General features: G+C 35.2%; 1 protein-coding gene across 1 annotated transcript in view; it reads left to right on the top strand.

The window, feature by feature from the left end:
• Itpr (Inositol 1,4,5,-trisphosphate receptor) overlaps positions 1–27,629 on the top strand; it is a 118,154-nt gene that overhangs the window by 26,287 nt on the left and 64,238 nt on the right. Inside the window, exons 2-6 of the mRNA XM_068768679.1 lie at positions 14,466–14,582; positions 17,050–17,120; positions 18,751–18,872; positions 25,476–25,595; positions 27,486–27,603. Of these exons, the coding sequence (XP_068624780.1) occupies positions 14,500–14,582; positions 17,050–17,120; positions 18,751–18,872; positions 25,476–25,595; positions 27,486–27,603 (514 nt within the window). The 5' untranslated portion in view covers positions 14,466–14,499. The remainder of the gene's footprint in view (positions 1–14,465; positions 14,583–17,049; positions 17,121–18,750; positions 18,873–25,475; positions 25,596–27,485; positions 27,604–27,629) is intronic.

Raw genomic sequence — 27,629 nt, 5'->3', positions numbered from 1 at the left:
TGATACAATAAACCCAATACAATATTTTATATTATAAAATTTGTAATTGTTATTAAGAGGGATATGGTATTTAAATGTTTCACATTTATAAATTTTTGCACAATTATGGAGTTTTTTTTTTAACAGAATTATAAGTTGTTTTCTTTATATCTCTAATTTTTGATGACACATCAGCAAGTAAATCTAGAACTTATGCAGTATATTATATTACGATTAAAATTCAACAGGTTGTCTGATTTGAATGGCTATCAAACTAAAACTAATTGAAGCAGCTTGCTTAAAATATAACAGTAGGTTATTAATAGGTGGTGGTTGACGGCAGCGTTATTTCATTTAAAGTTATATCCACAGAAACCAAAAAAATCACAGAAATTAACATCCCTAATAATTGTGAGTACTAAAAGACCTTTTCATAAATATTAAGAAACCTCTAAAAAAAGATTGCTGAAATCGGTAAAGTTGCTCTCAAGTTATGGCGTGATCAAGGAAAAAGGGTTTGTTTTACCAATATCAGGGTGGGCCAACCTGCGGCTCGCGAGCCACGTGCTCTTTGAAAGATTATTTGTAGCTCGCGATAAATGTAACCAAATACACTTTTCATTTTTGTGTATTTACATTTCTTTTAATTTATATAAATTTTGTGTTTTAAAACTTAAAAGAAGTTTAAGAAGCTAGAAGAATTACTGTACCATTTAATTTCGTTTATTTTGTACTTGTGTAAAAAAGTAATACCTTTTGATTCCTTTTAAATGCGCATTTACGACTAGCAAAACATTTACAACTTTGAAAAATGGCTCGGACTGTCAAGATGCTTGGCCACCCCTGACGTAGATAACAAAACAACCACTCATCTGAAGTTGTGTATTTTCGTAGATTGCAGTGGTTACGTGAAACGCTTGCTCCTATGTCTTTATATATTCAACACGTTGAATGCCACGCAGTTTTAAAACGACTTCTCCGTCAAGCCGCGCGGCCTGTTATCATGGTATATCAATGTGAGGTACAATACTATCAATATAGAATTTACTCGATAGAACAGTACATTCGCAAAAAAATTGACATTTTATGATACATGTGAACGGCAACAATTTTTTCAATTTACTATGTTTTAATATAATCTAATAAAAGTAGAACTTTTTCAAGTACATTGATAGCAAAATCTGGCATTAATAAAGAACGAAATGAATTTAATTGTTGGATAAATTTTAGATAACTGTCAGTCACTGGTGACTGTCGAGATCTGAACGAAAAATTGTGTCAGTCACTAATGACTGACGTGGCCTAAATAGAAAGATAGTTATCAGTCATAGATGACTGACGTGGCAGTCAACGTGTTAAAAATATTTTTATCTTGTCGTTCTTGAAAATTCTTGAAAAGGAAGCTAAACTTCTTTTAGAGAGTGTATGTATAATTTTTTTTTATTTTTATTCCGTAATTTCTCAGTTTTCTCTCGATGTTTGTTTCAGTTTAATTATGATGTTATATTTAACACAAAATGTCTACTTGTTGAGAATTAAACTTGTTATTCACAATCATTAGCTACTCTACCCTCTGATATAAGGCTCTTGTGTTAACAGCCTTACTAACCGGGCAGTCGCAACCAAATTCAGGTTTGTGCTGCTCTAAAATTTCAAACATGTTGCTACGTCCGTGTTTAAAACCGACCGATTATTCGAAATTATTTCGGTCTTAATAAAAAGAAATCTAAATCACAAATAACTATTCACTGCAATAAATAACCTTACAGTCTAGTGACTTGAGAAAATAGTTTAAAAACAATATTTTAAAACTATTCTATTTTCAAATTTAAACTCTAATATTCTTTCTCAGTACATAAGTAATGGTAGAAAATAATTTAAATACTTAAAATAATATTCAGTGGTGCAACTACAGAAACCCTCACGCTTCACCAAGCTTAAAAACATTTTTTTTAAGTAAACACTTCTTCAAACAGATTAAAAATAAGCGGCACGGGACGCGGTTAACCAAAAGCGAACACGTTAAAATACCGTCAAAAAAAGACAAAGAGTGATCTCTGCCTCTTGTAGGCTATATATATATAACTAGGGATGTGGGTAACGAGTTAAAGTAAATTTAAATACCGGTTTCAGTGTACCGTTTGTTCTTTATTTAAAAAATTATACATTTTTTTATTGTTGACAAGTTTTACTTGCTTCTCTTAATTCTAGATAAAAATTCTCTTAACTTCTTTAAGTACTGCGTAACTTAGTATCTAATCTTGGGGCTTCAGCGAGAGTCTCGCATCAGATTGACACATGAGATTTTCCACCAGATAGAGGTCAAACTTAATTCTCGCTCAGACAGAAGATACATGGGGTCGTTAATAAAATACATTACCTGGAATTTCACTTTTCTCAACCTTCTCGTTGTGACATTACGTTACTTTTTCTGCGACAAAAGCTAGATAAAATCCGTGCAATTTTTTTTAATAGTAATAAAATTGAAATAAATTTATCAATATGTATAGTTAACAAAACAAATAATTTTCTTATTTTTGAGATGTCCAAAGATTATGCCTCAAGGGATCCCTAGAAGTGGAGCACGGCTTAGGATTTAATTAGAGAATGGGTACAGGATCCCAAAATGTCTTAATCCACGGTACTATCGGAATACGAGGACCAAACCGGTTTAGATTCCCGCTAAAACGTACTGTCCAATTAATATAATCTCGGAACGCGCGGTAGAGCGTGTAAAATGACAATATGTGCGTCAACATTTCAACCGAAGAAGTTCCACTGTTGTATATAGGCCTTCCTCTAAATTTCCACGCTGTATTTACTGCTCTGTGGTCTCCATTTCAGAACCTTAGAGTCTAGCGGCTATCTGTTGTGCGCGCTATGTCACTTACAATTCGTCTACGGATCTCGTCATCACTACTTTCTAGAAAAGTGATAATACGCGTATGAGAATCAATACAAAACATACAAGGAATAATCAAAAAACGATTGTAAGAAACAATTTGATATAAAATAATTGCATTGTTGTTCGTGCACTATGCTAATTACCTAAATGAAATGTAATGTATGTGATATATTCATATCTCCAGTCAAACAAACTCGACAGCTTTTATTGACAGCTGATATCATCTTCGCAGAATTTCGAACGCAAAGACGTAGTACAATCAAATATATTTAAACAACTTCTGTTTGATGTTGGAAATACGTTTTGAGTGTAAAATTTGTATATATATTTCCGTAATATTTTCCTTGTACGATAAACATTTATTCAACCAATGGAAGGTTATAAAAAACTACGTCGAATCCACGTGGTTGCTGAACTTCAATAAATCGTCATAAATTAACATTGTGTGAGTAGTATTTTAATAGGATAGTCAGTTTGGGCAGTGTTAGATATCGCCTGAGGTATGTCACTGGTGGAACGAGGTTGGGCGAATGACAAGACGCATAAGAGATATTTGATTACAGATTGACGTTTGTCAACCTCTGCTGCTTAACTATGTTAAGAAGTGCCCAGTGACTCTGCGAACACTTTACCATTAGTGGTCGATCCACAAATCAAAGGGAACTTGCATTTTTCTATAGAACGGATAATAAAATATATTCTAAAATTAAATTTAACGCTTGTAGGGGTTTTGCGTTTGCGTGTGTACGAAGGCTTAGTTTGCCTAAAAATTATATTTTATTTGGTCGACTGTTATGTAAATATGTATTTATATGAATATAAATAGGAAATAAATTAAATAATCGTCTTGACTAACCATGGTAAACTAATAATGCGTTTACTTCTAAAAATCTGAGTGTTAAATTTTTTTTGCAGAGGCTTCAATAGTAAAAAAAAATTATAATAATTACAATCATTATGATTGCGACCGATTAATGTCCAATACTGGGCAAAGATCCTTTCCAGGAATTTTCATAACACGCCATCTTGAGTTGAGTCTAATTTACGTGGTATATATGTAATTACAGAAAATTAAACACAGAGAAAAAATCACATATGTTTGAGACAAAAAAAAACATTAAATGAGGGAACATAAAGTCTTAAATAAAATATATTTTTTTTAATTTCTAAATTGCTAAAAGTTAAGGGATGAAAATGTTGTTTATTCTGCAGCTCAGTATTTTGAAATGCAAAATCTTGCGTAGTACTGCTTTTTCGCTGTATGCGGGCAGCGAAGCCCCGGTCATCGTGGTGATATTTGAGGGAGGCCTATTCTATAGAGAAAAAGAAGAAGATACTGTGACAAAAAATACGTTTACTTTATCAAAAGTGTCGGTATGTCACACCCCTAAAGCCGAATCATACAGGTCACTAGGCGTCCCTGTAGGTGAACCGTTACGCCTCAGAAAACAGGACTATGTTTAGCCAAAGGCCCTGGATGCTCGGCTGAGCACACGCATCGCAAGTATCGATTGCCCTCCATCCGAGCCCGCGGAGTCTAGTGGCAGATGATGCTCGAGACACATTAGCCGGCTGTGCTGCCGGTCCTAATATTTGTGGTTCGCGCAAACATATCGCAGCGCCGCATACACGTTTGGGGTTGGCTGTCTTAACTTATATTTCTATCCTATCCAAGTTCTATGTAGACGTTTAGGTATGTATGTATTATTTTAAAACGATATCTACGGGGTATTTTTTTAGTTTCGTTATACATTTTTTTATTACAAGCAAATTTGTGTGTTTTATTTGGATAATATAACATTAGATGACTTAATATTAATTTCAGTTTCAATTAAGGGTTGTGCCGGACGTTATTGTATTACTAATATTCCCTGTCCATTGGCTCTAATGAAAAATGAGACCGCACCTGAAAATTTGAAAAAGGGTAAACATTGGTGATTTCACGAATTTATATTTTTAGAAATATTATAAAAATAGTGTTATTTTAACTGTACGTAATCGAATAAGATGACTGGATTTGTATAGAGTAATATTTTAACGTAGACTGCTTCTGGAAAAGTATAGAATATCTTTAACATTTAAATCTTGTAGCATCGTAAGCGAACTGAATGTAGCTTTTATAATAAAAATGTAAAAATATTTTAAAACGTACGCTTGTTGAAATACGAGTACAGTCAGCGCCGTAAGTTTCGCGCGAATACAATAAAAATTCATTTACTTTGCAAGTACAGTCCGCGGTCGAAAACAAAACGTCCATTGTCCTGTCGACGACCGATACAAACTGATTTATCACAGCAACAGAAACTTCAGCGCCTCAAACGAAAACTCGCCAGCTTGGACGTGTATGCGGGGGCTCAAAGCGAATATAAATCAATCAAACAAAACACTGAATATTAAACCATAAAGCGATAGGCACAAGATTTAATATTTAAAACAGTCGATAATACTTTCAGATGGTTACAAGTGAAAAACGAAAAATAGTATGTTACTGCGCGGTCGGTGTTGTTTTTTTAATGTTCGGTTACTACTGTATAGACGTTAGGCGTGCGTGGTACAAACTGTTGTTGCATACGTTTTACATCGTGAGCGACATGTTGAAGCTGTTGATGAAACTCGTCGAGTTGTACTAAGGATGGCGCGGCGGGTGTTTGGTGAGTATCGAGTGAGATTACTCGTATGTGGAACGAGCCCCTACTAATTGAAATCGAAAAATATCAACCGTATTATGGTTGTATGATTTTTCGCGCCAAACATATGTTAATATGTAACCTAAGAGCAGTGGTACTAGCAGTATTATTAATCTATAGGGATATACGTGTTCATATTTTAGCATCTTTTACAAATTTGAGATTCAAAATGCAATCCGTTGAAAATGTGGTGTAATTTTTCTGCTGTTTTTGGATATGCTAGATGCTTTCAGTTTGTATATGAAATCAGCCGAACTTGTATGATGGTCTGTAGTTTAATATGAGTTTAACATTCGGGTCCGGAGCTATGGGACGACAGTTCGATCGGTTGCTATACATCTGATTATGGTTACTAAATATTTTTAACAACTCATAACAAAATGTGAAATATGAAATACAGTTCCTTTGTAATATTTAGGAAAAAAACTTAAAAAACGGTTATGTAGGGTAGAGCGTATTACAGATTTTCTGTTACTGGTAACAGCTATTTAAGGTTAGACCACTCTATGAAGTATATAACGGGTGGAGGGGGAGGTAATAGCGGCTCATAAGTAACCTTCGGCTCTTTGAGGCATCATTTAAGGTTCTCGAATTTATTACAACATTGGGAACAAAATATTTATGTGCATGATTTTATACACCGATCAGTAGCAACAAACCAGCACCTGAAAAAATTGCTGAGTAGTGCTTATATCAACTATTTACTAAAATTTTATTTATTAATTAAAAAAATAACTTTTGAATACGCATATTTTGTCACTTTTTTTCACACACACATTTTTGGCAGTTGTGTAATTCGCATTGTTTGCCGCATACGCATTTATCAGCGGGCTGGCGGGCGGTGCACTTTGTGGCACGACTACCACTGCATGTGCGGAAGTGGCTAAATATTGGTCTTTTTCTTATTTAGGATGGACTTCCGCAAGGTAACGCCTGATTCCATTAAATATTATTCGCTCTGGTGTGTATACGCCCTTACCGCGTGCTTTAATATCAGGAGCCACTTTAATAAACAATAGATCAATGGGATTGTTTCCAGCGAGCCGCGCGGCGCCAAGGCCAGTTATGACATGTTTAGGCGGCTCGCGCGTTCCTGGAAGCTGCGCGCCGTGAATGGGGCGGCCTGTTTGTTTTGGATCAGAAGCTAAACATCTATCTAGATTGTTTTACAGGAGCGAGCGTTTGGCTGACAGTAATGGACGCTTGTTGTTACCTATTGTTTATTTTATTAATTTTCCGCGATCGATTTCAAGTAATATCTGATATTAGCGTTCTAGAATTGTAGTTAGGAGATTTCGCATTTGATTCTTAACCCTTTCCTTACTGCAGTTCGTTCTGCCGAAGTGACGCTACTGAACCGGGCATATGTGCGCCGCGAAGTGTGCACATTGCATGGCGGTAAGCTGATGTTCGAATTTTGTCATTTAAGTGTTACATATTTAAAGATTTTACTGGTTTATTAATTAAATATAGACTTGTTGTGTGTGTTGTGTTTTGACTCTGTGTTTGGCACTAATCGGTGTAACATAACTCCTGAAGATGCCCCGTGGAGGGGTGAAACACGTGTTGACTGATTTGTCGGTGGCAGTTGTGTAATACGCATTGTTTGCCGCATACGCATTTATCAGCGGGCTGGCGAGCGGTGCACTATGTTGCACGACTACCACTGCATGTGCGAAAGTGGCTAAATATTGGCCCTTTTCTTACTTAGGATGGACTTCCGCGTAACCACGCATGATTACATTAAATATTAAAAATAGAAGTTAGGATAATTATTAGTAATTTTTTTGGCTGTGATAAATCTTAAAACATGCCGGCTATCTCCGGCGCTGGTATACACGGGTCGTCCAGTGGACGCCGGGTAACTCCGGCGCTGGTAACGAAAGGGTTAATGAACATGTAAACATTTTATTTTTTAACAATGCTATTATACAAGGCTCTTTCAGAGCAGCTACGAAGGTCGAAGGTCGAAGACTACCACGTGAATGGGTACGGATTAATGCATGTTACATATATATTGTCCTTGCTTATCCGGGTTGCTACACAGTGTTTGTTCACAGTGTAAGAACAGCAGCGTTTTAATGTAATACACCCGAAGTGTAAGCCTATTATATTAAGTCAGAAACAATAAGCAGTTTTCAAGGATCGGTGAAATTTGAGTATTATATTTTTTTACTCAAAGTGACGAAATAAATAAAAAAAACATCTTTACACCATTTTCGCTTGGCTTCTTAAGACGTTGACTGTGTACGTTTTTATTTATAATAATTTTTATCCGTGAGAGTAATATTTATATCTATGGGAAATCATTAACAAGGTATATGTCTGGCTGTGGCTTTATGTTAAAACAAGTCTTAAGTTATTTTTGTCACATCACCCGTAGACAACAAAATAACTTCGACAAGCTACAACAAGTAGTTGGGAAGTGGACAGAAAAAGATCACAACCATGACAACCATCACGCTGGTCTGTTCAAGTCATATCAGTAATGGGAATCCCTGATTACTGTCCCAATAAAGGTGGAAGATAAAATGGCAGGCAAATAGATCGTCATAGATTTCGTTAAGGCGGAAGAAAACGATCTTCGGTAATGGAAAACACGATGGAGCGGGCGGCCGTCGGAAGCGAAGCGGTTTGTGAACTGCTTGATTTTGGTACATCGGCATCATTTATTCTTATGTCCCCAAGATGGGACAGAGGGCGTCCAAGGTACGTCGTCATCCCGTGCGGTCTTGAGCCTCGCGCTTTACTTCGCTCTACGTCATTCCAACTGCCTTCACTTCTGCAGTGATCGTCCACCGCCAGGTTTACTTTCGGTGGCCACTTTCTTCACCTCTTGTCTTTGCTTTCCTTGAGGATTCCATTCTAGGGCTTGCCTTGGTATGTGATCAGGGTCCCTTCGGAGCGTGTGGCCTATCCATTTCCACTTGCGACTTTTGATCTGCCGGTCGATCAGCATTTTATTGCAACGTTTCCAGAGATCAACGTTGGAGACTTTCTCGGGCCAGTATATACAGAGAATTCGTCGAAGACAGTTGTTAACGAAGACTTGGAGCCGACTCGAGATATCTTGGGTACATTGTACTCGTGTTTAAATGTCATGTCATGGGTGAATTTGTTGTTGTTGTGAGGTCTTCCCTCGCAGAACTAACTCGAAGAGTTGTAAACATTTTCATCACCTCATATCAGGCAAAGGTGTAAAAGCCGTCAGAAGAACAGCATATCCATGACAAAGTAATTCTAAAATATATCCACGTTAGTTTTAATTCGTCATAAATTCTTTCGCGGTAATATTATACTAGGTTTTCTTTGTACGCATAAAATATGTAGGTATGCCATTGAAATTTTCGATGGAAATGTTTATTTCTACAGCAGACGTTGCCAGCGTTCCATCATAAATTCCTCTTTTGTGATTACAGAGCGCGGCTCGTTCGGTAATGCGTGCAAACTACTCGTCGAAATGAATTCTAGAAAAAAAAAAGTTTGCGTTTGTATCTATGTATATATGTTTAAAACTCATGCTTAGTGGTGCATTTTTTATATTCATTCTTTTATATATAACTAAAGCATTGATATATAACTCTGTTTTTAAATATTAAAACCAGATGGAAACGATCTATTTATCGCATAAGTGTCGTACGTAATCTTTTTGCTACGAGCGTTGTCTATGAACGACATCCGAAGACCTATGTACGATGGTCACTTATATACCTCATCCGCATGGCAGCGTATATACACGAATGGCGCCCATAAATGATGTCATTAAGTAGTAAAGAACAAAAGTTATACACATAACACTTGACCATTTGAACATGAGTCCTGCGATGTATTTATTTTTGATCACTGTTACAGTGTTTAACGGAACACTCACCGCGTTACTTATAAGGATAATCCCAGGATCAGGATCACCTATCTTACCTGTCCATAAAGGATATATAGTTATTAGAAAATAATTCAATAGCACAGATGTCAGGAGACACTACCGCTCATCTCAAGTCTTCTTGAATGCTTGAATATAATTGCTCTTTATTAATATTTTTGATTTTGGTCGTAACAAATACCACACTCGAGGAACGGTTAACCATATTTTTAATAGGTTAGAACTACCGCAAAATTTTGGAACGATGTAAAGTTCTTTAAGAGTTCAAAAATACGGCTTTCTTATTTAAAATAAAAATTGCTATAAGAGTGTGAATAATTTATTGTAAATATTAAAAACCTTAACCTTACCCATGTTAGGGGAACACGAGAGGCCTCCAATAAAAGGGGGCCAAAAAAAATGTATAGTGTTGTGACTATGATATAGTGTAAGTTTGCGAAGCATGGACTACACGGCGATCTGACCGCCCGCGCTTGCACGCGAGCGTGCGCACGCGCCTGCCTATGTCTTCAGTACTAGTGTGTTACGTGTTCGGTGCATCGTCCGACGGGGGTTTTATGTGAGGCGAGTTTCCTATCGGTGGAACGAGAAAGGGTATTTAAATTCCGTTTTAGAACTGCGACAAGCGCCGAATGCTCTGCTATCACCAGAAAGCCCTCAAATGGACGGAAGGCTTTACGGAAAATCGTAACAATGTGTAGTATTTTTAATTCAATAAGCTAGGAAATAAATTGCTCTACTTATGAGGGAGCATTTAGAATCCTGGTAACTTTCCAACCTTGTCATTCTTATCATGATGTACACACCTGATCACTATGAATGGTCTTTAGTGGATATATTAGAATTTATAACAATATAAAGTTCATTGTTTGCTGCTATGGATCAAGAAGAGAGTTGAGAACTTCAAATTCTAATATTGAAAGTAGGATTAATTTATAATCGTTAAACAATATGAATTTAAAAAAATAAATAAAACTAATGAAAACACAGTGTGAGAATATTTTAAACAAACGTTAATGTTGGCAGTCTTTAGATATATTTATAAAAGAGCGGATTTATTTCTAAAGAGATTAGATCTTCAAAGAGATTCCTGGTTCAGCTTCGTACAAAATATCCGTAACAAAGAGAGTATTTTGTTAAAACATTAAAGAATTATTCAAGTTTAAAAAACATTCTCGAAATAAAATCTTCAATTACAATTTATAATTTTTAATATTAAGTTTGAAGAACATGTTTTTAAAACACAATGCGATTACGTCTTAATGCCATAGCTTGTATTAAATAATAATAATAAAGCTCCATTTCATTTCATACAAACGACTTAAAATTAGTAATTTTAAACAATAGTTTTAATAACTTTGTTCCATTTTCCTCTATCTTTGACAACTTGGAGCCACCCCTGACTTGCCGTAGTCACGATCTCTTCAGCCCATCTGGCATAAGGGCTGCCTCTCGCTCTGGTGCCATGTGGTCCCGTCCATTTTATAACACTGTGTCCACCTGTTATCAGAGAACAACGAACAGCATTTAATGCAAACTTGCTACATGTGGCTTTAAACTTCAATGTGTTAACAATGGGAGTACCGAATTATTCCTTTGCTTTGTAATTCTTCTTCTTCCGACCCCATTGCAAGGCATAGACCTCCACCAAAGACTTCCCGTAACCTTAATTATGTCGTCCCCCCACTTATTGGGTGGTCTACCCACGCCGCGTCTACCGACACGTGGTCACCACTCAAGAACCTTTCAGCCCCATCAGCCATCGGTTGCACAAGAGATGTACCCCGCACACTGCCACTTAAAACGGGCAATTCGTCGAACTACGTTGGTGATCTTGGTTGTTGCTTTGTAATTATTTGTTATAATTGACAAAATGTACGCGAAAAATGCCGGAATTAACAATTCTGGTGATATCAGAAGGTTGCGTGTTCAGATCACGTCGGGGTCACCAGTTGTGGTGGAGTTTAACAGGTTAGGTAGGCAATGTTAGAGACAACACCTAACGAGCTGTAGCACAAAAATTAAAACGCTTGGATGAAAGATAGACACAGTTTATTTTAAAGTTCATCCGCCTACAACTTCAGATACACATTCACAAATTATTTGTCATACGAATGAAATAATTTTTATATTAAACTTTCACCACTCATTAGTAAATATTAAACATTGATTCAATATTGATATAAGGTAGTCTTTAATTCCATATTCCATCACAGCACAATAGAGATAATATAAAATTCACAAACAACAACACATGCGTCACTTAACGCCGTTCGCCATTATTATATTTCATAATATTTTTTGGCGTGAGACGCGGTTAACCGCCTACAAATCATACGCCGCGCGTCCTTACATTTTGCGCATGCGCAGACCGATGGACTGACAGATAAGCTAATGCAATTTGACAACTGTGATTATTTCGCTACAGATTCTTATGACTAATGTGATGATTTTGATTAATGATCATATCCTACGGGTTACCGTTTGTGCTACAGATGAGTGCTATTAGTACATATACAATATTTTACAAATCTGATAGAAGTCTGAAAAAGGTATAGGTGGGTTGGATATTGTAACATAACATACAAAAGCTATGTCTCTGTTTGGATGAAAACAATTACGATTTTTGACATGGTTAGTATTAGAAATAAAGATGGAACCTCTGAAGGCTCCTGAGGCATGTTATAATTTCTTTAGGCTCTATTAAGTCTTATAATATAAGTCTTATTAAGTTGGTCTTAGCTGGAAATAGCTAGACTGTACCGGAAGAGACTGATAAGCGGAAAAATCTTTCTCTACAGGATTACCTCATTATTATCAAACTTTATCAATTTAGTTATTTTTTTATAGGTACGAAAATTAGTTGTTACTATTAAAAAAAAAAAACTTTTGCAGTCCTTTCCTTATATGAAAAGCAATAATTTAAAAATAAATATATATTAATTAACAAAAATAAGTAAAGAAACCTGTTATTTAAACCTCTGTTTTAATGTTGTTTGGGAAAATAATCATAAAAATAAACTAGACTCAGTTTGATGCGGGCCCGTATCAGATAATAACACGTCAGTACTTTTACCTTTTTAAGGTCATTTTAGAAGAACTGAAATTGATTCTAGTTTCTATTAAATTGAACTATTTGAATTGATTTTTCTTAAGTTAAATTCACGCGATTGCTTTTTAAAAAAAAAATATTTGCAATCAACAATATATTCACCTTCGTTATCAACAACCTTTTGCCATCTAGTATACAATGCCGGTAAAATCTAATCGGTTTTTCTGTAAAATATGTAGACAGAAATGACATTTATTTTCAATTCCCCTAGTATTCAATACATTCATATTGGAATATTTGAATAAATAAACTGCGATCCGTTTTGAAACATTCGAGATAGGTGGGAATAATAATATTAAACGTATGATGTCTAAGTGCTATAAGCAAATATGGTGCTATGAACCATATTTTTTTTAGAATTTGTTTTTCAGCACCGCTCTGATTTGTTCGACAGGCCCTCATTTATAGAAGAGAAATGTTTAATTCAAACATAAATGTTTATTTAGAAATCATTATCGGAGAGCAATTTTAGGCTCCGTCATAGAAAATTTATGAAAACAAATCATTGTCCGCGCGTTACACAGATCTTGCATTAATTTTCAACTATTCGTCCAAACAAAATCAATTGCTGCGAAATAATTTCGACTTTATGTTGTAAACGTAAAGGTTCAGTTTTGCGTAAAATGTTTGTAAAGTGCTTTCAATAAAGCAAATATCATTCAGGTTTAATAGACGGCGGTGATCGAAATAGAGTGTTGGGATAATTTAAATTTCGTATAGAATTCATTGTTTCATGCTCGCTCCCTGACATTATTATATATGCCTTACTCAACAAAATTTTATGTGAAGTTGCATTTTAAATCGTCTATTGTCAATTAGAGACTTCGCTGAAAGTGTCTGAATATCATTTGGCTTATCCCAAACCATTTTGAAGGATGTGTCTCAAACCCGCCAAGTCTCGATTGGTTGATGTTATATATTGATGTTTCTCGAATTTTCGGCCAAAATTCGACTGACATAGTCCCACAACTACCGTATTTGCCTGATTGGGCTCTGTGCGATTTCTGGCTGTTCAGCAAACTCAAAAGTCCAATGCGGGGACGCCGTATTGACACGATTACGGAGATAAAAACCCAATAGAAACAGGTCTTCAAGGTTATAACGGAAAAATACTTTTGCAACCGGTTTAAGATCTGGAAAAAGTGCGCTTTATCTGACTTTGAAGGGGATGAAATTGATTTGGATAAATAAATAAAGAATTAACATTTTATAAACCAATTCAGGATACTTTTTGATCACTGTATCGTTAAATATGAAGCTTTAAGCGGTCAACTGCCTATGGACATATGTGTCCGAACTACCGGGTACGAACGGGTTAGACCTGCTCGAAATAAAGTTGGTTACTTTATACCGAGTGACCTTAAAAATACAGTTTAAAATCGCTTGCTTTCGATGTACTACAGACCTCAGGATTATAAACAATAATATTTTATTTATTATTTTAAAAAAATTTGTTCCCGACACTGACAGGCGCCATGTTGCGGCAAATGAAGGGTTAAGAGCCAATAGCTTAGAGTAATTAGATGATATTATTTATTTTTGTCTATGTTATGACAGGTTATGACTCTACGGATTTCTTTGTTGCGTGTGAGGGGTGCGAATCTTGAAGCAAATTTGACGGGCCCCTCTTTGCATTTTTGTGCATATTGCAGTGGGTCGTGGTCCCCCGGACATGGAGTAATCTTCATCGTTAATCTTATTCCTATCTTTGACATAGTGGAGATTAGTGTTAAGTTATGTGCGGATTTGATCTAACCTTTTAAGGGACCACGACCTCTTGGACGTTTGACCTTTGCTGTTCCAATCACCGTTAGTTGTTTGAGGTTTTGGCCGTCGTATCTTCTATATTGGGTATTAAAATAAAAAAAATAAACGGAAATAACTCTTAGTTTTTGTTGGCAGGTGTCGCTAAATAGCGGGGAGATAAGACGGCATCATGGGGGACAGCTTTCTACACCTCGGGGACATCGTCTCCCTGTATGCGGAGGGCAGCGTATCAGGGTTTCTCAGTACTTTAGGGTAAGTATTAATTTTAAATATATGCGATTTCAACTTTTGTAATAGTTCCATTTTTAAGAATTAGAATTTTAACTCTCAAAATAAAGTTCGGCTAAAGTCAGATTGGGGGAGGAGGAGGGGTAGAGGACAGCTAGTACTAAAAGTACATACTGGTTGCAATAAGTATAATACTTGTTGCAACCTGTCCAGCCGTGCTTCAACCGTCTCTGAATCGGATCCTTTCAGTCTTGGTAGAGCGGTTACATTACTCTCTTATCGAGTTTGTAGATATTCCTGATTAAGGGAGAGTGAGAGAGAGAGAGGGCCTTCGAGCTCAACCCCATTCAAGCTATAAAATGTAAATACCAAGAGACAAACAAGAATTTATAGTTTTTATATAAAAACTTGTGTATATATATATATATATACTTTCATCAATAATTTCGGCTGCTAAAAGACGCCATTAGAGTACAGGAAAATGTTACTATAACCAAATTGTTAATGAAAAATAAAATAAAAATGTAAAATAGCAGTGTCCAGGAGGAATGGTGTAGGATGTAAGGCGATGTGTTGAAGGTACCGAGGCATGGAAAGGAATGAAGAGAATGTGGTAGAAAATTGAAGAACCAGTGAAAGATATTGAGACGCATAAAAGAAGAGCGTGAAAATAAAATAGATTATTACGAAAATTGTTGTCCCTGTCTACCCATGACAAGAGGTAATAGTGGCCCCAAAAATGGGGCCATAAAAAACGCGGCTTGAAGCTCAAACGTTTATCTATCCAATTTTCAGTTGGTTTACGTGAATCATCTTTATGTATGATAAATCGTCGTCTGGCGTTTGTTCTGAACATTATTGATGTCTTTTTAAATTATACAGTATAAATATTTACAAATTCAAAGTTCAAGGTTCACTTGGATAAGAATTTAAATCTTTATTTCTAGGAAACTGTGCTGCGTACTGTATATATTTGTAGGCAACTGTGTATTCTTTTAATACACTGTCATTTCATGTCTCTAAATTGTTACGTAATGTATTTCAGAAGTTCATTAAAAAAAAAACTATTAAAGATTATTTCAGTGATAAGAAAGCTTGGAAATTTATTACTGTATTACTACATTAAAGATATTGAAAAAGTGACCAAACAACCGTCTGAGTTTATTGCAGGGTTTTCTTTGATCAGGTCGTGTTTGAAATTCGCAGCTTTAAGTTGGATAATGCTATTTTAAAGACTCAATCTAATTCAAGTTTGTATCAAGTCGGGTTCTTCTGGCATTCTTCCAATGATTAAACTCGTCGAAATAAATCCTGATCCTATGTGAATAATAATATGAATAAATGTATATACTCGTCTTGATTTACAATTACTGAAAGGTTAATTTTAACAGAATAACACAGTGGTTTCCGATGTAGGCGCACGGCCTATAAGGTGTAATTTGATAGTTAGGAGGCAATTCGAAAATGGACACGACACGAGTTTAACTCTTTCGCTTTAATATAAAAAGTACATGTAACATATTGCGTAAGAATTTAGGAAAGGCTAAGATGGGCCACTACACATAAAAGGTTGGAAAAAACTAGTCTAACATCTAGTGAAATTACTGTTTACATGTGCGAGTAAGTATTGGTTACTTTCTGAGGTATGTAAGCGGTGACACTTTATTGTTTGTGATTGAAAAGACGCATATGATTTATTTGCTTACTTGTTCCGTAAACAATTTCAGAGAAGCATATATATATATATATAAGGTGATTGGTTAAAGGTGTAAAATTTTATATAGTGAATGTATAGCTATATGCTGTCAATTAAGAAACAGTACACATTTTCCCAAAATTTGTTGTTTCAGAAATAATAAATAAAGAAATGATAATATAGTAAGAAAGCGTTTTAATAATTCGGAAAAATTACGGATTGTTTACTGTCTCTGCAGACTTTGTATTGCCTGAAGTTATTGCCTTTCCCATTCCTAAAGAAAATAATTTTTTTAATTTAACATACCCTAACCGGTACAATTAGGGGAACACAAAAAAATGGTGATTTTTTTGAGTTTTTGTAAATGCTCAGAACTAGTTTTTATTAACGTGTAAGTACCTTTTCAAATGCGGTTACAGTTTTTATGGTTTTTTGAATAATTTGCTTACATCGAGTGTTCTAATTGTTTTTGATAAGAACTTTGTTGGATGCTGTGTGTGACTGTGGTTCATTTAACTGTTTGCTTTCAATAGTGCATATTGTTCTGATACAAAATGAGTGATTTACCAGCAACTTCAGTGGCTAGGGCAGTAACCATGATCGAGGATCGACATACCTACCGTTCAATCAATTTATATAGGGTGATTGGTAATAAGTTAGAAAACTTTAAATGGGTGAATGTATAGCTGGTCAGCAAAAAACTTTAAAGCTATTATAGCTATTTTTAATCAACCTGTATAAACTGCGTATTATAAATATAATTTCTGTATAGTAATATTTTGTTTTTCTCACCAGGCTGGTTGACGACAGATGCGTGGTTTGCCCGGAAGCCGGCGATCTAACTGATCCACCCAAAAAGTTCCGGGGTACGTGGTGTTGCCATTATTGTTTCAAAACTTCTTTATCATATTGTATTCTTTAAAATAAGTCAATAAGGTATCAAAAAGTCCATTGTAAAATAGATGCTTATATATTTCTAAGTATGCATTGATTGTTGAAGGGCGGAGATAAGTAGGGTCCGTATAATAGTTTTAGACTTGTAAAAGTATTCGAGACAGAAATTTTCAGATGGAAACCTTTTCTCAAACAGACTTGTGTCAACCTCATGGGTCTGGGCGTATGCTTATATAATAAAGTTCCACAAGATATCTTAGACCTCTCGTTTCTTATTCTGAAATCTGGAATTAAAAGTATATTATTTAATCAATCTTATTATAGCCTTTATGAGTTTTTATTTGATCGAAATGTGTGGAACTTGGTATGTGGACTCATCTACGTGTTTGGTATTACAACGTACGCAGTAAAATTGTTAAAATTCATTCAAAAGAGCAACTGTTGAATTTCTGGACGGCTCTTCTCGGCAGACCAGCGTTCCGAGTCGGTAGGCGGTCCGAGTCAATATAATCGTCGATTCAAAATTACATATATATGCCTTGAATTTCATTCTTTTCTTTCTAACCACCAATTCCTATAACCTATATAAATACACATTTCATTCTTGTTATCGGCCCCCACCTTGCCCCCATTTTCTAAGGCGCAGTATAGCGGTTTCGGTAGGACTATAGCAGAATTTTAAAGATTAACTTTACAGTTATGCTCTAACGCAGTGGTATATAGAATTTTGTATCATAAATTCCAGGGTATCCAGTAATGTTGCTATCGCCACTTCAACCAGTCCGATTGGAAATCTCTGGGTGTTGCTCATGTCCAGCAATAGATAAACATATATAAATATATATGAAAATGTATATAATTTATATACAATTCCAATAGTAGTCATTACTATATTTAAATGAGGTTTTTTTCACTCCTTTGTTATTTTGATACCATTTTGATTTTTTCCATTTACTTATGTCACCTACCTTCATTAATTTATTTATGCACCTTATTAATTTTTCTGAACAGTTAAATATTTTTTATTTAATTGATATAAATTTTCTGTCTGCTGAAAATCAAACGGCGAACATAATACGCCATATATCCGCCATATGTCATATAACAAACAGACTTTCCTATAGATTTCCAATAAGACCGGTTGAAAACAGCCTGCAGCGTCCGTCGACATTAACAACATTCTGTCCACCATGTGAGTGGAGGTACTACTCATGAAGACAGCCGTTATTTATTCTATATATATTAAAATAAAAATATATTATAAACGTTACTGCTTTTGTATTATTTTAATTTCATTAAAAGTTTTGCAGGTAGGGCGCTTATAAATTGTCTAGTTAGATTGTTTTATTTCTTAACGTAAACTAAATACAGGATGTTATTTAAATTTGCCTAATGACATAGTATTAGAAGTATATCGACATATAACTTTTGGTGTGCGTTTCGCTAATGTTACGTTTGTAAAATTAACAGATTTTTTTATTTCTTAATGTAAACTAAATACAGTATGTAATATAAATTTGCCTAATGACATAATATTAGAACTATATCGACATATAACTTTTGGTGTACGTTTCGCTAATGTTACGTTTGTAAAATTAACAGATTGCCTGTTCAAGATATGCCCTATGAACCGATACTCCGCTCAGAAGCAGTTCTGGAACACCGCCAAGCAGTCGGCCAACGCCAACGCCGACACCGACACCGGCCTGTTGAAGAGGTTGCACGTGAGTATACAATTAACAACATATGCATGTTCCCTCCTCATATATTTAGATTTGTGCTTGTTTAGGATTAAAATCCTGTGGAATATATACGAAAAGGGAAGCCCTGCAGCTTATTGAATATTAAGTTAGCGGCTTCAGTGCTATGTAAACTTAAACTTGGTGAATATGTTAATTCCAACGAGGCTATATCATTTGACAGTATTTAATGGGATCAGGCGTTACCTTGCGCAAGTCCATCCTAAGTAAAAAAGGACAAACCAATATTTAGCCACTTCCAAACATGCAGTGGTAGTCGTGCAACAAAGGGCACCGCCCGCCAGCCCGCTGATAAATGCGTATGCGGCAAACAATGCGAATTACACAACTGCCACCGTTAAATTACTCAACACGTGTTTCACCCCTTCACGGGGCATCTTCAGGAATTATGTCACCCCGATTAGTGCCAAACACAGTGTGAATGAGCACTTGCACAATTACGCATTAATAACGGTGGCAGTTAGGTAATTCGCAGTGTTTGCCGCATACGCATTTATCAGTGGGCTGGCGGGCGATGCACTGTGTTGCACGACTACCACTGCGCGTGCGGTAGTGGCTAAATATGGGTCCTTTTCTAACTCATTTGACAATGACTAAAAATCATTTAGGATTTTTCAGCACAGCTTTCAGCGAGAGTAGCTAATTCGTAAGCGACCGAGTAAGCCTATGTAAATACATTATCATTTGTTATAATCAAATATTGTTAAACTGTTGAGTTTGAGCGAGCTCTTCTTGGCAGATTAGCATTCCGAGTCGATGGTAGTTTCCTCATGAACTAGTCAGTTTATGAGGAATATTTTTTATTATAGTTACAGTTTTATTTACTATAGTTATAGTGTGACTGCACTGACCTATTTATAATACTAAATTTATAAACGATTTAAAAGTACTTATATGCCTTCTTGAATGAGATGATAAATTTAAAAATAGATTCTGATCCAACCCCGCTGCAACAGAGGCCGGAAGACTTAAGCCTAAATCTCGATTAGGTAATATAACTCCTTCGGAAAACTCTGTTCGGATCGTTACATAACATGCGATGTTACTGGATTGTGACGTCACAGCTCTTAGATAGGGACAGGATAGAAAAGATAGATTTTTCTATTATTGAGTCTATCACTCAGTACTTCAAAAAAGAAATGTTACCGATTATGGTAGCTTACTTTATACCGGTAGAATAACTTACAAGGGGCCGATCAGTTGGAAAACAAAGCGCAGATCATTTTTGTTTCCTTCATGGGGGGGGGGGGGGGCTCTGTGACTCTGCGGTGGACCACACTGTGGTGCGTGCAATCACTTACTGTCGCTTATTTTGCGGCATGAGAATAGATTTGAAAATAGAATTGGGAGTCAAAATAGAAAGTGACAGCATCGTCTCCTTGACAAAGAGACGCAGAATACCGCCAACCTTTCTTGCAATATGCAAAAATTATAATAAAGAAGGTAATAAAAATAAATAAAAATTATGGTCGTGTAAAGAAATTAACAGGTAATAAGAATAACTGTGACATAAAAGGAAGACATATTCAAAAATTAGATTTGTAAATAAATGTTTTTAATAAAAAATCAAATGAGAATTGTAAAATGTAAAGAAGGATATAAAATAAAACGAATAAAAAATGTGGCGATGGATCAAAGGCGATGCATAGAAGGTATGTAAAGATAAATAAATAACAATGAAAGAAAATTTGAAGGCAGGGAGAAACTAAAATGTCGAAATTGTGATAGACGGAAAATAAATAAAATTTTACTTAAAAACTTAGTGAAATGATAGTTCATGTCCCAAAAATGATAATCGAAAGAGAGGTCCCCAAACACGGGCGCCGTATATAAAGGGCTTCTGTTCACCTTTATTTATGATCAAAGAATTATTTTCGTTCTTTAGCTACATGTAAATTTGATTACCTACCTAGACTATCTTTAGTCAATTATCTGACGTCACAAAAAGTACCCTGCCACTTCTTTTTAAAACTATTTCTGTTTATTAATCATCTTGGTAAAGTAACAGTGTAATTTGTTTTGCTTACTAAACAAAAATAGACAAGATTACTAATACGTATGAGATGAGCGAAGAACGATTTATAATATTTCTTTGAAGAGCTCGATAGAAGCCGTCATTATTTAAAAGAATCCGATCGACGGACGTCTAAACATAAATATTTTCGAATGACGCATTTTTATTTTTCTATTCTTTGGACGCTGACTGATGGTATACTTATTCAAAGTGAATTTTTCCAAGTGGGCGCGGATAAACAGAATTTGAATCTGAATTGAAAAGCGGATCGATTTTATCTAGGGTCGAGGGGATGGATTTTAAAACATTGAATATATTTCATCTGATTTACAAAGTGATTGGTCATATGTGTAAAAGCTTTATATGGGTAAATGTATAACTCATTATCTGTATGTATTCTATGGTGCAACCTATTCAAAATCAATGGTTTCATAAATAATACAAAATGATAATATATTACCAAAAATCTTTTTGATAATTCCTATTACTGTATATTAATATTAATTATTGTTTACTTTCTGACCCTGCGGACTTTGTACTGCTTGGAGTAATTTGTTTATCTCATTACAATAGAAATAAATAAATGTAACATATTTTAGAGTGATAATTTTACACAGGTTGATTGAAAATAAGTGTAGAAACTTAAAAGGTGTTTATAAAACTTAATTATATTTACAGTAAGTAGAATATTGAGAGAAACTGTAAGAATAATTCTATATTATAAAATATTTATGCATTTTTTACCATAAAACACTCCTACAAAAGTTTTTTTTTTATTGAGTACTGAATATATTTCATATCTGATATACACCAATACCTCACTTTACGTCGTGGTTACGTTCCAAAAAAACACGACGCAAATTGAAACGCCGCAAAGTGAATTAAGATTTTCTATAGCAAACCATGTAAAGATCGAAGAAAGGTTCCAGGGTCACGAAATACTATTTTTTAAAAAGAAAATTGAACAAAGAAAACATTTAAAAACAAGAATAATATAACTCTGCCAATAAATAAATTGGAATAACATTTACCCTTTTTCGTAACCAGAAACAGCACGTAAAAATTTATATAAATTTATTATTCTCTTTTAAATTTAAAAAAAAGCACAACACACTACGTAATTGAAACTGAACTCTTAATATTAGCAAAACAAAGTGAAAATAAAACAGTATACAAATTGCGTTGATTTTTAGTTAGAAAGGGAATCCCCGAGTTTTAATGGCATGGCGCAATTAGAAACAAAAGTGTTGCTATCTTCTAGAAAAAAAATTAAAGACTCGAACCAAAACAACGCAATTTCGAAAATCTTACGATGCACAGTGAAAATTAGTACTAATTAAGCAGCGACGCAACTTCGAAAAAAACGCAAAACGAAACGACGCAAAGCGAGGTATTGGTTTACATGATTAGTGTCTTTGTAATGACAGTGTTTTGCAGACAATAATTAATACGAATTAAAATGCCTATGTACACATGTACTTCCAGAAAAGTTTTCAAGTACGTAAAAGCTTCTAGAACGTATATTGTGTGTTACGTGTTGCCTGTTTAACAAAGTCCACAGGAATTCGTACGTTGTAATAAAACGGCTCGTTTAACATCCGCCAACAGTTCGACAGCGGTCGAAAACGATTCAATGTTTGTAGGAAATGTAGTGCCTAATTTCCTGAAACGATTTGGTCTAATTGTAGTCGCTGATTTCTAAAACTAGTGCCAATTGATTTGTATGTAACGATGTCTTTATATATCAGACGTACAGACGTTAAATATTAATTTATGATGTTAAATAATGTAGCAACTAATATATTGTTGAGTATTCCAAATTGTATTGTTAATATATATAAATTTTAGCTGTATTTATATATAAGAGAAAATTGTGTAAGAAAAATTGTAAAAAATGATAAAACGCTTTCGTGCCTCGCAGCTGGGAGAAGAAAGATCCGTATCAAATAGCGGCAACCCTCTCCCAACTGTCTGCGTTTAGTTTAAGCGAAAAATAAATATTGTAAAAAAAACCACTAGCGATACAAATTAGAATTAATAAAAAAAAGTATGACGTCATCTAATTTTTATGTCATCTATTTTCGGTTATATATACGCGTCTAAAATTTTATAGCTCTTCCTAAAGTTTTTAGTTCACTTCGACTTCATCATCATCATCATTTCGGCCATAAAATGTCCACTGCTGGACGTAGCCTACTTGTTTAAAATTTATAACGGACCAGTTAGGTTGGGGTCGCTTGGACAAGTTTTTTTTGATAGATACTGTAATTACAGTAGTGTATAGTGTGTGTAAACATTTACTCCTAACATAAAGGGTGGGACATGAATAACTTAGTATTTGACAATTTTCTTACAAAAAAACCGTTATATATGTTTTAAAATTTGTTTACTTATTAGAGAGGTAATTTTTTGGAATTTATAATTTAAAAATTATTTGATCTAAATGACCATCATTTCGATTTTTGCGCTCTTCTAAGAGTTTAGAAATTTTAAAATACTCGTCGACAAAGACCGCGAGATCGCAGACACTTCTCCGCTGTTTTTTTCTTTCAGTTGACGTAGCTTATATAGAAGTAGACATGACTCTTTAAATAATCCCGCAAAAAGAAGTCTGGGGATAGAATTCATTCGTTTTGGAGCAAAAACGTGACTAAGAGAAACGTGTTCACGTATCTCTTCTCTCTCTCTTACTTTTCAGTCGATCGACGCCCTCTGCAATGTTTAGATATTCCAAAGATATCTATGTGGTGATATACTATAATCTACTCGGCAGGTGGGTTGGTGATGGCACTGTGATATTATAGTATGCAGAGGACGATGCTGCCCATCCTCTGGAAAATTATGAGCAGCGGCAATCCTATATAATTAATGCACAAAGTGTGAATTATATGAGATTATACCCCGGGAATCGAACCCGTGTGTCGAAGTCCTCCACCGCTGGGCTACCACGGTTCCATTTTTCACTTATATTGATAAACCGGAATCCGCTATAATGGACTACAGTTGCGTATTTAAAAGTAGAACAAACAAATACATCAAACAGTGACAAGAAATGACAAATCGAAAGTGTATATCCATCTCCCCACTTTTATAAAACTATTTTAAAGACAAAAGGCGCAATAAACAGCCCATCCCGTCGACTAATGGACCCATTATGGAGGGTAAAACATTCCGAATGGAACACTGTGATATATTGCGTCTATAGATACACTTATGCGTTTATAATTTAGATTGCTATAAACCATTTATACAGCACTATAAAGGTAATGCCAAAGAACACAATTAATGGGTTGCGTTTTCTTATAAATTGTTATGTTCCAGAGAACCTAATTTAATTTCATGTATATAAATGAATAACATTAACGTTATTAATTTTTAATTTCGTATATTTGTGAACCTTTATAAATTATAAATCCATTTTTGTGAATACTTCTAAAAAGGGAGAGGCATTACTCGTACAATCGACTTCCGTTGAGGCCGTAAGGTTTTTGAGTGCCGACCGGTAAGCCGGTAGACACGGGTAAGCTTACTTCTAGACTGGCCGAAGACAGCCAATGTCTAATGGAATCAGGCGTTACCTTGCAGAAGTCCATCCTAAGTAAGAAAAGGACCAATGTTTAGCCACTTCCGCACATGCAGTGGTAGTCGTGCAACAAAGTGTACCGCCCGCCAGCCTGCTGATAAATGCGTATGCGGCAAACAATGCGAATTACACAACTACCACCGTTAAATCACTGAACACGTTACACCGATTAGTGCCAACTGTACCAACAATAGTTGGACTCTGTGTTTTGCACTAATTTGCCGCATGCGCAATTATCAGCTGGCGGGCGATGCACTTAGTTGCACGACTACCACTGCATGTGCGGAAGTGGCTAATTATTGGTCTTTTTCTTACATAGCCAATGTCGCTGAAAATACCTAAATGCGGTCAGTGCAAGAACACTCATCGCGACGATAGGGGAACCCTGTGTAACCGTGAGTCTTGATAACATAATTAGGATTGCAGAATATTTATGTCATCGATTAATATATATATTGTATATCGCGGTAATAAGTGCTCTGGGGTAAATGTAAACTATCAAAGAACACAGAACTAAACATGAGATTTGAAGAACACGGACACATCTACACTCTTATTATATAGCTATTTTTTTAAATTTCTCCCCTATTTTGAAAACTTATGTTCTCCCCAAGGGCTTTTACAAATCGACAAAAGTTTTTTTCTTATTTCACTTTTTCGTTTTATACATTACATACAATCTCTTGTATGACAATTTTTTTCTGTCCTTCATAATCTCTATACCGTTATTATGTTATGTCTTCCTAGTTGGGGATCTATTACACAATCTTCTATCGAAGAAACGAAAGCGTGTAGAGTGGTCAATACATTGTTAGTGAATTAGAACATCCGATACCTCGTTATTTAAGCCCTATTTTGTATACCGCAGTAATAGATGCTTTGATCTTACACTATTTTATACACACTACGAGTATATTATACTAACGTTACCATGATATTGAGATTTACGCGTAACGTTGTGTTGTTACAGCATGCCGCCGAAATCGAGAAGAAGCAGAACGAGTTGGAGAACAAGAAGTTGTTGGGGACGGTCGTGCAGTACGGCAGCGTGATACAGCTGCTCCACGTCAAGTCCAACAAATACCTTACTGTACGTACAAACACGCACACCCACACCCACACATAGCGCTAACTGCTGACGTCACACAATAATTGGATCACTATTCATAACTCGTAAAGAAATACACAAATATATTATGTATATATGCATACGAATTGTACCACAAGCATTTCATATGACCTTCGTTTTTTGGAACAGAGACTTCAGGATTTCATTTAGTTTTTCAGTATAGTTTTATTTATTTTTCTTATGTCCGTTACAATATCTATCATTATATCTTATTCCTTTCTTCAAATGTTCTATAGTTTTTTTTTGTTTATATTTATACCTTTTATACGTCGCCTTCCTTGGCCATATTTTTTACAATATTTTTTTATACATTTGTTCAAAATGACCACAAGCATTACAATATTTTACCTGAAGCAGAGGTAAGCAACCTTTTGTAATTAAAGGGCTAATTTAATTTTTAATAAACATTGGAATAAGAGAATATACAATTTTTAAAATTTGCAAAATAAATATATAAGATAAATATGGAATAACGAACATTTTTTAAAATTTTAATGAGAAATTTGAAAACGTTTTTTTTCAATACAAGCGTTTATAATATTAAAGCAGCTTTCTAACCGTGATTTAATCTGTTTTTATCGGTGGTTATTATAAATTAATTTCGGTTTAACATGTACCATTATTATATTATTATTAATATTATACCAATTAATTAAAGTCGATAAAATAAATTCAATTTTAGAAAAGCTTTTCGGGCCGTATAAACATGTTTAACGGGCCGCGTGTTTCTCATCCCTGACCTAAAGAATATTTGAAGTGTTTAACATTAAAAACTATTTTATTTCATTACGTCTGCTTACAGTGCTTTCTGTTTATTACAAATATAAATACGGATGTAAATGACGTGTGGCAAAAGGAGATCCCGATAATTTGTTTCAGTAAAATACTAGAGATTAACACGGAGAGTCGACAATTTATATCATATAAACCAAAGCGATGTACATGTTTAAAGAATATTTCAATATTATTTTTGCATTCGTTGGCCAATTTGTACAATATTAGTACAGGAGAGTAAGAGCCAAATACGTTTCTTCTACAAGGACTGTGTAAACAAGTGATAGAGACATGTGAATACCGGGCTGTGTTATACAAGATGTTTTTAGTATAGATATACAGTGTTGTTTTATTGGCATTTAAAGATTATGCGAACTAGTGGAGGTAGAGTTCGGAAGATGCTTACTGTGAGGTCTCAGAGCTTATAAGTACTTTCTGGAGTGACCTGGAGAAAGGACTCTGCGAGGACATCTCTTTCAGCTGTCAACACATGTTTAGGATCCCCACTTAAGAGCGCCCGATATCGAATCTCGTCTTGTTTTGTTGCTAGTATCTGGTTAAAATTACTATCACTTCGGAAATCGTTGGCGCTGTGAAGAAGTGGCGATAGAAACTGCAGGAACGCTTCCAGGATGATGACAAGTATGATGAAACTGTAGCACTACTATGCCTCATACCATCACGTTCCTTACTGGAAATAAACTGTACAACCGACCCGTATAGAGATTCCCGAAGTTCCCTAAGCCATCTGAAATATCAATAATGATGTAAATGCGAGAGTAAAAGCATCGCGAAGTCGTTAAAAAATTAACTCAATTATTATGTAAATATATAATAGATTTAGGCGTTACCTTGCGGAAGTCTATCCTAAAAAGGGACTAATATATAGCCACTTCCGCTATATAGCAGTAGTCGTGCAATTAAGTGGACCGCCGGCCAACCCGCTGATAAATGCGCGTGCGGTAAACAATGCGAAACACAACTACCACCGTTAATTCACTCAACAACGTGTTTCACACCTCCACGGGGCATCCTTTTATAGTTATTATATAAATGTAATATTTATGTGTGTTGCAGGTAAACAAGAGGCTACCGGCGTTGCTGGAGAAGAACGCCATGCGGGTACATTTGGACGCAAACGGGAACGAGGGCTCGTGGTTTTATGTAATGCCTTTCTATAAACTGCGGTCGACTGGTGAGTACATTCACAGTATTAGCTTA

The sequence above is a fragment of the Battus philenor genome, unplaced genomic scaffold (assembly GCF_028537555.1).
Source record: "Battus philenor isolate CCGP_79_NKW_IND1 unplaced genomic scaffold, ilBatPhil1.0.hap1 SCAF_26, whole genome shotgun sequence".
NCBI classification, from domain to species: domain Eukaryota; kingdom Metazoa; phylum Arthropoda; class Insecta; order Lepidoptera; family Papilionidae; genus Battus; species Battus philenor.
The sequence above is the reverse complement of the archived record's forward strand: the minus strand, read 5'-3'. Positions and strand labels throughout refer to the sequence as shown.